The sequence below is a fragment of the Carassius carassius genome, chromosome 7 (assembly GCF_963082965.1).
Source record: "Carassius carassius chromosome 7, fCarCar2.1, whole genome shotgun sequence".
In the NCBI taxonomy this organism is placed as follows: domain Eukaryota; kingdom Metazoa; phylum Chordata; class Actinopteri; order Cypriniformes; family Cyprinidae; genus Carassius; species Carassius carassius.
This window is the reverse complement of record NC_081761.1, coordinates 15,841,917-15,855,758: the sequence shown is the minus strand read 5'-3', so window position 1 is coordinate 15,855,758 and position 13,842 is coordinate 15,841,917. Positions and strand designations below refer to the sequence as shown.

At 38.2% G+C, this 13,842-nt stretch overlaps 1 protein-coding gene across 4 annotated transcripts in view; it reads left to right on the top strand.

Moving 5' to 3' along the window:
• The window catches only part of fbxw7 (F-box and WD repeat domain containing 7), a 205,778-nt gene that overhangs the window by 171,606 nt on the left and 20,330 nt on the right, over positions 1–13,842 (top strand). For 3 of the 4 annotated variants that reach the window (XM_059554022.1, XM_059554021.1, XM_059554023.1), the window contains 2 exons: positions 10,814–10,881; positions 12,963–13,101. In XM_059554022.1, coding sequence (XP_059410005.1) covers positions 10,814–10,881; positions 12,963–13,101 — 207 coding nt within the window. Of the gene's footprint in view, positions 1–6,556; positions 6,796–10,813; positions 10,882–12,962; positions 13,102–13,842 lie in introns of those variants that run through there. The other variant, XM_059554025.1, reaches the window with a different exon arrangement.

Below are 13,842 nucleotides of genomic sequence, written 5' to 3'. Positions count from 1 at the left end.
CTGACACAGACAGGCACAGACAGATAAAAAGACGGACACAGACAGACAGAGACAGATAAAGAGACTGACACAGACATACAGACAGATAAAAGAGACCGACACAGACGGAGACAGATAGGCACAGACAGATAAAGAGACTGACACAGACAGACAGACACAGACAAATAAAGAGACAAATATACAGACAGAGATAATAACACTGGAAACGGTGTGTAAGACTTTCCCCAAGTCAAAACCACATAATAAATTAATAGACAAACAGAGACAGGCACAGACAGATAAAGAGACTGACAGAGACATACAGACAGATAGAAAAACAGACAGACAGACACAGACAAATAAAGAAACTGCAGGTCCCCACTACGTACATTACACTGGAAACAGTGTGCAAGACTTTCCCAAGTCAAAACCACATATAATAAATTAATAGACAGACCGACGGACAGACAGAGACAGGCACAGACAGATAAAAAGACCGACACAGACAGACAGAGACAGATAAAGAGACTGACACAGACATACAGACAGATAAAAAGAGACCGACACAGACAGAGACAGGCACAGACAGATAAAGAGACCGACACAGACAGACAGATAAAAGAAACCAACACAGACAGAGACAGGCACAGACAGATAAAAGAAACCAACACAGACAGAGACAGGCACAGACAGATAAAAGAGACTGACACAGACAGAGACAGGCACAGACAGATAAAGAGACTGACAGACAGAGAAACAGACAGACAGGCACAGACAGACAGACAGAGACAGATAGAGAGACTGACAGAAATACAGACAGATAAAGAGACCGACACAGACGGACAGACACAGACAAATAAAGAGACAAAGACACAGAGAGAGATAATAAATACACATACCTCAACTGTGAATCGTGAAGTGCCTGCAGTAGTTACAGAATCCTCAGAGCAGTTCTCTATGGCTGTCATGTTGTCATCATCATTGCATGGAGGCTATAATAAAGTTGTTTAAAAAATAGTTACAAGGCATCACTTATTAGACAAGGTCCCCACTATGCTAAACCTGTGAAATGTGTGTATTTGGTACCATAGGGTTTGTATGGCTTTCCTAAAACTGCAGGTCCCCACTACGTACATTACACTGGAAACAGTGTGCAAGACTTTCCCAAGTCAAAACCACATATAATAAATTAATAGACAGACCGACAGACAGACAGAGACAGGCACAGACAGATAAAGAGACGACACAGACAGAGACAGACATAGACAGGCACAGACAGATAAAAGAGACCGACACAGACAGACTGACAGACAGATAAAAGAGACCAACACAGACAGAGACAGGCATAGACAGACAGAGAGACTGACAGAAATACAGACAGATAAAAGAGACCGACACAGACAGAGACAGGCACAGACAGATAAAGAGACTGACACAGACATACAGACAGACAGACAGATAAAGAGACTGACAGACAGATAAAAGAGACCAACACAGACAGAGACAGGCACAGACAGATAAAGAGACTGACACAGACATACAGACAGACAGACAGATAAAGAGACTGACAGACAGATAAAAGAGACCGACACAGACAGAGACAGGCACAGACAGATAAAGAGACTGACAGAAATACAGACAGATAAAAGAGACCAACACAGACAGAGACAGGCACAGACAGATAAAGAGACTGACAGACAGAGAAACAGACAGACAGGCACAGACAGACAGACAGAGACAGATAGAGAGACAGACAGAAATACAGACAGATAAAGAGACCGACACAGATGGACAGACACAGACAGATAAAGAGACAAAGACACAGAGAGAGATAATAAATACACATACCTCAGCTGTGAATCGTGAAGTGCCTGCAGTAGTTACAGAATCCTCAGAGCAGTTCTCTATGGCTGTCATGTTGTCATCATCATTGCATGGAGGCTATAATAAAGTTGTTTAAAAAATAGTTACAAGTCATCACTTATTAGACAAGGTCCCCACTATGCTAAACCTGTGAAATGTGTGTATTTGGTACCATAGGGTTTGAATGGCTTTCCTAAAACTACAGGTCCCCACTACGTACATAACACTGGAAACAGTGTGCAAGACTTTCCCAAGTCAAAACCACATGTAATAAATTAATAGACAGACCGACCGACAGAGACAGACAAAAGAAAAGAAAGACTGATAGACAGAAGGGATGTCATGATTACATAAGGAGTACTCCATTTTAAAAAATTTATGATTACTATTTTAACTGTTGATTAACTGGCAAAATATCCGAAGTGGTGCATTCCATGGATGAGAATCCATGAAACGCTTTAAAACCACTTCCTAAGGCTGCACTATGCATTTAAACCATTTAAAACTCTTACTTTAGCAAAGTGCTATTGTGAATTCACTAAGGCTGCTATTCCATTAAATAAAAGATAAATTAAACCTACACTAACACAGGACAATACATTATCTTCCTAAATATTCTGCTCATAGAAAATTCATCACGTTGAAAAAAACTAAATTAAAGCAGTTTGCATGTTTTGATGTCCACATGTTCTTGTTCAAGAAGTGACAGTAGCTGTAGCAATTCTATTGTAAAGAAATAGCCAAATGTTAATGATCAAGTGAACATTTGAATTAATTGTTGTTAGACAATATTAAATAAGGATTGGATAAAACTTAGGCCAGTTTCACAGACAGAGCTTAGACTAAACCAGAATTAGGCCACAGTTCAATTGACCACTCGCAATACCCGCCCACCCTTAGTTACTGTTGCTATGGATGACAAACAATGCCCCTCACACTACACACGTTCTATTTAAGCTCACGCAGTCTCACTAATTTGAGCCAGGCTCAATGAGTCAGGATAATTTAATGTGCACACATAATCGTAATTTTATGACAGCACTAACTGTAAATCAAAAGCAGTCTATGAGTCATGAGTTAAATGTGTGTTCCTCTTATCAGTTAAAATGTATTCTGATACTATTATTTATTTTATTATTTACCAACTGTATTTGTTTTTTTTGTGCCCAAAATGTAATGAAAAAATAAAAATAAAAAAAAATAAAATAAAAAATTATTGGGCACAAAACACCAAATACAGTTGGTTGTAGCCTATATATTCATTTATTTGATTAAGTTACATATTCTGTATACTTTTATTACAGCTGCATTGAAAACAGATGAGCGTTACCAGGGTTATGTCCACAGAATACGCACACATTTTAACATATCATTTTATTAAATCACATTCAGTATTTTAACTTAAGCGCTGCAACAAAGACTATTAAAGGACTTTGGCTGCAAGCCGTGCATATAGCACCGAACATGTACTCGCAAAACAAGTACTTTAAAGGATTTCCTTATCTTATTTCTGTTACTATAGGCTTAAACCTTGTCTGTAAAACTGGGGGATAGTACACTTAAAGGGATGCTCCAACCCAAAATGAAAATTTAGTAATTAATCAATTACCCCCATGCCGTTCCAGACTTATAAAAGCTTTTTTCGTCTTTGGAACACAATTTAAGACATTTTAGAGGAAATCCTTGTCACTTCCTAGCATTCAGGTTGAACCACTGATGGCAGATGGAGTACTCTGAGGATGTCTTTCAAACTTTTCTGGACCCTGATGCTGTTATTTACCAGGCAGTCAATGGGACAGTCACAAGACTCCCGGATTTATTATAAAATGTATCTTAAATTGTGTTCTGAAGATGAACAGAGCTTTTAAAGGTTTGGAACAACATTGTACCAATGGTAATGACAAAAATTTCATTTTGGGGTGGAGTATCCCTTTAAGTTATGATTATATATTTTTTAAATATTACATTATGTATTCTAACATTTTTGTTCAATAAAACTATATAACTTGCTTTGATCCTTGATTGAACCAAAATCTTTATTGCCTCATTGCTGTTATATATGTATTTTAAGCCTTTGTAAAGGCTTTTATTCCCTTAGATAAATTTGTATTACCACAAAAAGAAAAAAAAAAGTTATTTATTTGACGTTTCCATGCAGGTATGACATTGTTGACAGGTGATGCAATGACACCACTACACTGGTTAAAATAACTGATTTCTTTTGGTTTCAAACATTCTTGGAAACATTAGGGATAATGTATGGAGGTCAACAAAAATATATAGCATTGTTCTAGTAATTTATTTATATATTTTAATCTAAAAAAAATGCACATACTGGGTCTTTAATTAGAAACTTTCCATTTCCTCTACTGTACAAATTATAAAAGTAGTAAAATACATTTTGCCAAACCTTTCTCCAAGGCCAGTGACTTCCTCCATAGTCATATGTGAGTTCCTCTCCAGGAATGATATCTCTTGCAGCGAATAGGCACAAACAGGGTTTTCCCTCAACGATAATCCTTTTCATTGTACAATTTGGGTTTATGTGATCATCATTTATAAGGCGGCCAAGGGTGCCATCCTCATGAGTTGCATCAATGCTTCAGGAAACAAAAATTGATCGTTTAGCCTAACAAACTACAACAAGAAAAATTTGGATTTGAACAAAATGAAAATTACTTTTTTTTTCTGTAAATTTTCAAATGTATTCAAACAAAAAACAACTACCTCCACTTCTTGTTCTGCCAGATGAAGTCAAACATAAAAAAAAATTCTTGATTGGCCTCTCTTCTTTGTTCGGCTTCAATTAAGGTGATCATTTCACCCCTATATTCGACAACAAAATCTCCTTTAATAAAAGGAATTAAGGCAAACACTCCACGACCTGAAAAAAGGGGGTAAATACAATTGTTAATACAATTCCTTGTAGACCTGTAACTAATAAATTGATGGTTAGCCAACTGTAAACAACTTTTATGCTTTGTAATATTTAACCAATGTATTCAACATTCTTTCATAGTTCATGCTTATTTCTTTCATTAATTTAGATACTATCACAAAGAGCAATTTAAAACTGCTAAAACAAACAAACACAATATCCTTTATATCCCAATGGACCCAGATCCCATAAAATAATCATGGTTCATATAATCAATATTTAGTGTTTTTAAACCACTTAAATCATAGTTACAACGTATGTGATTACTGTAAATTTACCACTCATAACGTTGCCAATTCAGAAACCCAGTCTTGCTAGCAATACGTTACCTAGGCCTTACTATTCAGTACTAACTTATAGGCTCTTTGCTATATCGTGGTAACAAAAATAAGAAATCATTCGCTGCCTTGTTTATTCGTGGCCACGATTTCCTGTTTTATTCCCTGGTGTTAGCAGTTTCACAATTCATTCGTGGAAGACTTCCTATTCATGGCCATGAAATATATTTATATTTCCCGCATCATGTGGGGAGCGCCATAGTGCTAATCACAATCAGTCACGACAACATCTAAGTTCTTTACAAACCTACCTTTATAATCGTTTATGTGTTTGGCCTCCAGTGCGTCGGTCTTGTCGATGCAACGGAGAACATGATCTTCCGCTTCTTTTAACGGTTTTATTCTTCTCGGTCTCATCTCAACAGGCTGCCTCAAGTCGCTCCTCCGGTTCCAGTGACTCAGAGAGGTCACGCGGTCTCACAATCTCCCGCCACGCCGCACTTTATAACACTTTACAATACCAGTTACACGCACAAGTAAACACTTTCAATTATATAACGACGTGAAATTTAAGTTTATCAATAGTTCATTCGCCACATTCAAAGATTCTGATTCTGATAAAACCTTTAACGTTAATTAATCGCATTAGAAAACTCCATCACATAAACATACTTAAAATAATTCGAATTTGTGATGTTTATTTGTTAATATTATATTACATAATTCAATAAGTAGGTTAATTACCTGTAAGAATGTACTTTTCCCGTTGACAGACACTGTTTAAAGTTGGTTTTGTCGTTTAATTAAGCGACTTGCGCAAGAGCAGTTGAAAAAAATGTGTACCTTCATATATTACGTCATGTGTGTGTGTAGAGGTGCAGTTCCGCGACCCGGCTACGGGGGCGCTGTAGAGCAGCGCAGCCACACACACTCACACACAGAAATCCGGTTTTTGTTCATGGAGGGGATCAAGAAAAAAACTGTACTAGCCATATCAGCACCGCCTCCTGAGCCGATTACAAGCAAAACATTGTGGGGACCGGGGATTTGGTCCCCACTATGTTTTCGGTCCCCACTATGTGAGTGTGCTAACGTGTTGAGGACCCCACTATGTAATAAAAACAAACACACACACACACACACACACACACGTGTATACAGTATATATACACTCACACACACACACACACACACACACACACAGATATATGTGTGTGTGTGTGTGTGTGTGTGTGTGTGATATGTATATATTATCAAAAGATGTATAGATGTATTTCACCAAATCTTGAGTGCTTCACTATGTACAAACATAATTTAAAATAATATATGCCTCCAGTCCCTACTAATATAAAGAAATAGAAAGTCCGGGTTTTTGTGCTGTGTTGTCAGGAAGAGGGGAGGCTCTGAAAAGGGCAGGGTCTTCTACTCCCTCACTCTCTCTCTCTCTCTGTCTTCATCTCTCCTCCCCTCCCGCTCTCTCCTTCTGTTCGCTCAGTCAGTCCGCTCAGAGGACGGTCAATGAGACAGACGGGCGAGTCGTTGGTTTCTTCCGTTCGGCTTCATATGCATACGTCCGTTCATGAGTATGTCCCTGTCGGATCTATCCGGGATTAATAGAGCCCTTATCACGCAGATTTATTTCCATAAATTCTTCAACTCTCAGTGAATCACACCCGGATTATCGTCATCGCCATCACCATGGGTTTCTACGGCACTTTAAAGATGATCTTCTATAAAGTGAGTACACGCCGTTATTCGTGTTGGGCGCACTGCGGATTTTATATCCATACGACCATCCACCTTCTCTCAGGGGGCTCGCTTTAATACCCCATCAGTCCTGACGCCTCGCGTCAGTAACGCTCCCATTATAAATTAAAGAAGCAGTGTATACTGCAAGCGCGCGATGTGTAATATTCAAATACAATGCGCGCGAGTGTAATGTACACATCTTGGTTGCCAGCGTTCGGGTTCGTCGCGCTTTGAACGCGTACACGATCTCAGTGCTCGTCTTTAAGGGTGCGTCGGTGAAATATGCGACTGTTCTTATATATGGCCACTGCGGAAAAATCTCCAGCTGACAGAGAATCGCCTTTCGCAATATTCATTCACGTGAACCTACTTTGAGTATTCTCGACAAGAACCTCATATGTAGAAAAGGATGTGATGCGCTTAAATATGGAACGGGTTTGGAGAATTGAGGTTCCATCACTATTTCTCTACCATCTGCCCATCCTTACACACACACACACACACACACACACACACGCACACGCACACTGCACCTGCGATTCCTACATCATATCTCTCCATCCCCATGCATCTCACCATCACCGCATCCATTCTAGTCTTGTGTAGGCTACTTGTATATGATTTATTTGATCTTATAAGAGTTAACGGCTTGACCCTTATTTGATAGTTCAAATGAGTATGATGCTATCATATTTGATACTCCTCTTACTGCTCCATTCAAAGTAAACCTGTTGGTAATATTAATTTGTGCTTTACAGTCATGTAGGCTGGTATAGAGCAGAAACAGTATCTGGACTCTCTCACTGTTATTGTGGTCATGTTAACGTGGAACATACAATCATGAATGTCTTATAGCTTCAGTGTTGTGGTGATGTGAATGATTTTGTAATTATTTTGTGTCGTGTCTGTGTTGTAAAGCATCAGGTTCTGTGCTGTGTATATTCTCCACTGCCTGGCAGCATCAGACCACAGTGATTGGGTTACTGTGTGTCATTACATTTGATGGAGGAAACGGAGCCGCATCTGTCCCGAATCTCACACTTTATGATTGTAAATTTGAGTGAAATGAACATTTAAAGCGCAGAGCTTATCAGAAGCTCGCAGTCACTGCAGTTGTCAGGGTGTCCTCTGATCAGAACAACATCGAGTAAAGTACAGTGACTTTGACGGATGCTCCAGGCAATCTTACTAATTGTTTGCGTATAAAAATGAAGCTCGTTAAGGATGTTTGATGTTCTTAAGACAGACAAAATGTGAAAATAGATCATGATTTTATTAGACTTCTAGTAATTCATGATTGCTGTATTTGTATTCGACTGAGTTGTATTTGTGAAGCACAGCACTCTTGCATAGTCCAAATATGTAGTCATTGCCAATCTAAGAAGCTTCTGAAATGCATAGCAAGGTTATTCATTCATAAATCACAGGATTTATTCACTAAAACAGGTTATTTGCCAAGACTGCACCGGTTTCCATGAACACAGGCATTCCTGTTAACCACAGACCAAGCCATTTCTGCACTGTGGTGTCAGACATGGAGAATGATTACACAGTGACTCATCTAAAATCAGATGGCTCTCGCTGTGAACCCAAGAGAGAAGCGACAGTCTAATCCACTCAGTGAAATGAATGTATAACTAAGCAAACGAATGCTTTTACTTCTTTCACGCTATTTGTGTTAAGTGCTCTTTACCAAGTAGGCTAGACAGGTTTAGCTATTAGCAGTGATTAGCACGTGTGGCTTTGCCTGCGTGTTTTGTTACACATTCTTGTGGAGAAATGTGTGAGAGTCTCAGTGCTCTCGAACACACACAGCTACAGGCATACACTTTCATGCATCTTCATTGTCATGCCATCTTTTTATTATCTTATCTTCATTCATAGGTATTTACACACACACACCCTGCCTGTCCTATCTGTTGGACTACCTTTGCAGTGAGATCACTGGCTGAGCAGTCAGCTGCGGTTCGGTCTAAACGGTCCTGTAAAACAAACTTGATTTGGAGAGGGTTAATAAATAAATTGGACCATGTTCTGATAAAGACTAAACTGTATACATTGAATCAAAGTATTTTTGTGATTTAATTTAGATTTGGTCTTATTTATGGATGTTTCTGTTGTACTCCATCTGGGATTTGGCTATTTTTCCCTCTCTCCGGCCCTCATTTACTGTGAATCTCACAGAGTGTGGTCCCTTCAGAAATCCATACAGAGCATCATTATCATACACACCTTTCAGCTCGACCTCACTCAAGTGTATCAAACACCTGGCTCCTCTGACATTAGATCAATTGCAGCAAATGCGATCATGCGAGTGTTTTATTGGGTTCATTTGAATATCAAGACCAATGAAAGTAATTTTTACTGTAGGCCAAAACTCTAAATGAGCTACAAAAAGGTCAACCGTGAACACGTTTACATGCGTAATTGTAACCCGGCAATCTGTGTAGTCATCTTAATTCCATAAAATGTCATTGATGCTTTAAGAAAACACTAGGAATGCATTAATATAAAAATTTTCACTGATAGTGATACATCAGTGATTATTTTTCTTATGGCCAATAACTGATAAATGGCATAAAATAAAATGAAAAGTATACTCTTGCTTATATAAAAATAAAATACTATGGAGTCAGTGTTTCAAAATGCTACAGGTGAATTTAGGCATCACATCATGCAATACAGAATATGAAAATACAGTAAAAATTTCATGTTTTTATGTGATTTTATTATTGTAATGGCAAAGCTAAATTTTCTTCAGTTCTTCACGGTCACAGTGTCAACAATGTTGAAAGCCTTTTTTTTCAAAATGTTTCAAAGGTAAAGCATTTATTTTAAATTTAGATTTTTTTGTAACTATAAAAGTCTTTACTGACACTTCTTATCAATGTAATGAAATATTGCTGAACATGTATATATTAAATATATAAATATTATGTTTGTAACTAATGTTCTTTTAAATCAGATGTACTCTTTAAACACTGATTTCTGCGGTTTATTCAGTGTACACTTTTTTTCTTTTTTGTCTTTACTCCATTTTAGAGACTTTTTATGACTTTTTTTTTAGTAAATACTATTATATAGTAATAATAACTGTAAGTACAGAATGTTCCTTCCATTCATCATTTCAGACCTGTTAATTACCATGATGCATAACTACATTGTAAACAACATGGGCTTAATTCAGTAGTGAACGTCTTTACTTATCACTCTTAATTTGTGCTTATTACATACTTAATGACTCACAAACCCTTGGCAGGGCACAGTGATCCATAACTCCGAGTCTATCACTGAGCTCCTCCTGAAAGTGAACTACACAGATTCACTGGCAGCCCTGTACCCTCCTAAAATAGTTTTATTCAAATGTGCTTTAGGACCTCATTGTGTTGAGGACACTGAACCCTTGTTTTTCCAGAGTAGATGCTCCGTAGCCAGGCACCAACTATGCAGCAAAACCAGGGCCATGTCGGCCTGTGCGGGGGGTGGGTGACATAGATAAAGAGACAGTGAAGCATAGGGTGGCTCTTTTTTCTCCTTTATGCCCATATAAATTTAGACTGTTGTGAAAGCACAGTGCCTGTCACGCCCACACAGATGTGTGGTTGTGTGTATGTGCTCCCCTTTCCAAATCCTATGAGGGGTGTGTGTTTACCACATACACCTCTTTGAAGACTCACATGACTAGCGTTAGCATCAGCTGTCAGATTTTATCTTTTCTGTGCCATGTCACTATAAAGTGGACATGACCTTCCTTCCTTTGGCCTACATTTGATGATGAGAGCACTAGCACAATACCCAACACACTCCTAGTACTATACTCACTCACTCAGTCCCCTCTTAACACAGGTGGATGATTTAAACAGGTTGAGGAATGTTTTAGAAATGTTTTCTTGGACATCCACCCTCTCATTACTGTCAAATTCCTTTGCTGGTTGTTTGTGCTGTCATTATTGAATGTCCTCTATGAACCCAAACTAACCAGAAACCTCCCTGCTCTTTGTTGCAGATGAAGAGGAAGTTGGACCATGGCCCCGAGGTTCGACCTTTCCCTTCAGGAAAAAAGCCCTGTCCAAGGTAAGTCTTTTGCCATCTTACCTGAAACCAGCAAAATGTTTTAGCCTAGGTTGCATAAAATTTTATTGGGCACATCTACCTTGTAGAACAGTAACAGCGTTTTATGAGATATGTCCCTCTTTGAATTTTCTCTAATTGTATTATTATTATACATTCATTTAAAAAACAAATACAAATACTAGGATGCATTAAATTCATTACAAGTGAAATTTTTGATACAAGAGAAAGTTCAGAAAAATCGCAGGGAAAAAAATGTATAACGATTCCTATAAAAACAAGTTGCACAACCTTTTTCCAGTATTTAATGTATTGCACCAAATCAGCAATATGTAATGGCTGCTTCAGTTTTTATATAACTGGAATAAATTATTTTCTTTAAATACATTAAAATTGTAAATTATCTTAAACTGTAATAATATTTCACATTATTACTGTTTTTGAGTGTATTTTTGATCTAATAAATACAGCCTTGTTGAGCATAAAAACATTTTTTTCCCCTAACATTAAAAAATTGTATTCATCCCAAACTTTGGAAGACTAGTGTATATTTATTGTAATGTTTGATAATCCACCATTAGCCTGGTTTGCATCCACAATTTTTTTAGATCACAAAAAAAAGCTGGATGGAAACGCTAAGATGCTAAGAAAAAGTGAGGTGGAGGAAATTATGAAAAAAATAACACCAACATCAACATGTCACATACAACACATCAAAAAAACATTTTACATAAAATCCTGCATCAAAAATGTCATGTGACTTGAATAATTCCCTCAGATGTTTGGCTGTCAGTCAGATTTTTTTGTCTGCATGCTCTTAACCACAAATGTTGCTAGTTTTGCATACATTTCCACTGAAATGATAGTTGTTCTTTAGAACGCATGGGATAAAAACATAGCTTTATTCATACATTTTTACTTCTCCACCTAAATTAAATTCTCAAATTTGATAGAAACATTTGTAGCAATTATGATCATATTGTCTTTTGCTACCTTGCAATAAGTAATATATACATCAGGAAATGCAAATCTAGCTTATTTTGGACCTGCTAATAGTTTAGAAATGACACACTGTCACTCTGAAGCCCCTTAAACATCAAAATCGCCACTTGAGAGGTTCCTAAGATGGCAAACCCAAGCTCAGCAGTCAGCTCTGACGAGTATTCATGCCTTATTCTCAGGACGCAGGTGTTCTCGTGGTTCATATTAGAACAGTACACGACCAACCAGGCGGCAGTTGCGCTCTGGGTAATTGAAGCATCTTGGCATCTTGGTCTCAAATCCCATTAAATATGAATCCATTATGAAACAGACCTCACTACATGCTCGCCTGCATTCTTCCCTCTTCCCTCCCTCCTTCTCATTCGGGCATTTCTTGCACCGTAGAACGTATCTGTAGATAAGCAGAATGCAAGGAATGCTGAATGGTCTTTTTGGTGTTAGTGCATGGCCCCAGAGACACAGAAGTGCTGTAAGGACTGCTGACATGGGACAACTCTCTGCGTCCCTTTCTCACCACAAGTGGAAAAGAAAATGTGCTTCAGTTCTTAATAGGTTGCATACATTAAATGCTTCTGAGCATGTTTTAGATGGACTCTAAAAAAGTGTTAAAAGTAAACGGAAAAGGGTTATCCTGAATGAAACAAGGATGAAGATAAACCTCTGAATGAATGGGTTTGGAGCAGGTGGCTGAATAAAATCATGCTGCCTGATTGAGTTCTGAGGCTGAAGTAAATGGTCACGTTGTCTAATGTTGGACCACAACAGGAGCTCAAGTGGACTGAACAGTAGTGCTCATCTGGCACAGATTCAGTCTAATTCTCAAGCTATTGTTCTGAAATAAAGCCTCAGATTTCCGTAGTAGCTCCGTCCACAGAACCTTCCATAAACTACAGGCTTACACCATATTCTTGAATTACCTCAATACAGATGTCTCTTGTCACCAGAATATACCCTTAGAATATTTTTGCTTCAAATGATTTCATTAAATGCGTTTTAAATCTTATTTTGTCTCTTTCCCACTCTTGACGTCTAATTAGTTTTCCACTGTTCTCATCCTTCTCTCCCTTCCCCTCACTCAACAGTCCCACTGGACTGCCGTACCCAGCCACCCCCACCACGTTTAGGGACATTCGAGCCGTCACTGGGCAGGGTCAGCAGAGACGCCGTATCACATCCATCCAGCCCCCTACAGGCCTGCAGGAGTGGCTCCGCACCTTTCAGGTGAGTTCAGCCAAACTATTTGATTCAGTTTGTGTCAAGAATTTCCAGATTATTTAGTAATTTAACAGATTAATTTAGCCTAACTGTAGACTGTTTATGGTAATCAGTGAACATTATATAAAATTCACCATGCATTAATATAGAATTTAAATTACATATGTGCGTATATTGGCTATTGCACAGCAGTAGTCAGAATAAAATGTAAAATCAGATTGTTTGCACTTATAATGAGCCTTTATTACAATTACTAGAGTCCCATGTGTCACATGCAAGGGAATCAAGGGTAAGCAAGATATTGTGGCTATGATTTGAGAATTTGTTTCCATTACTTATGGTTTCCTCATTTGCATGTAATGTGCAGAGCTTCTGCTGAGGACAATAACTTTTGCTGTAGTCTGGTTTTAATGTATTAAATAGGTTTGTTACAAAGATCTGACTGAATTTAAACTTGGCCGTTGTGCCACAAGGTTGAAACTGTTTAGATCTTCATATCATCATGTCATATCCCTCTTACTAGAATAACAATTCAAGCCTCAACAGAAAGCAGAGGCTCCACCTCAGTCGGTGTTTTCTCTGCCTTGCGGATAATTACAGGCTTGATCAGTTCTCGGGCTTAACCAAGCTGCTCTGGCATGAAGTCGCATATACCTGTGTTGACTCAAAGGATGAATAAGCTTTTATCTAATGAGTAAAGTTTCACCCAAGATATGTTCTTGCTTCTTCCAAATTAGTTTTGAGTGT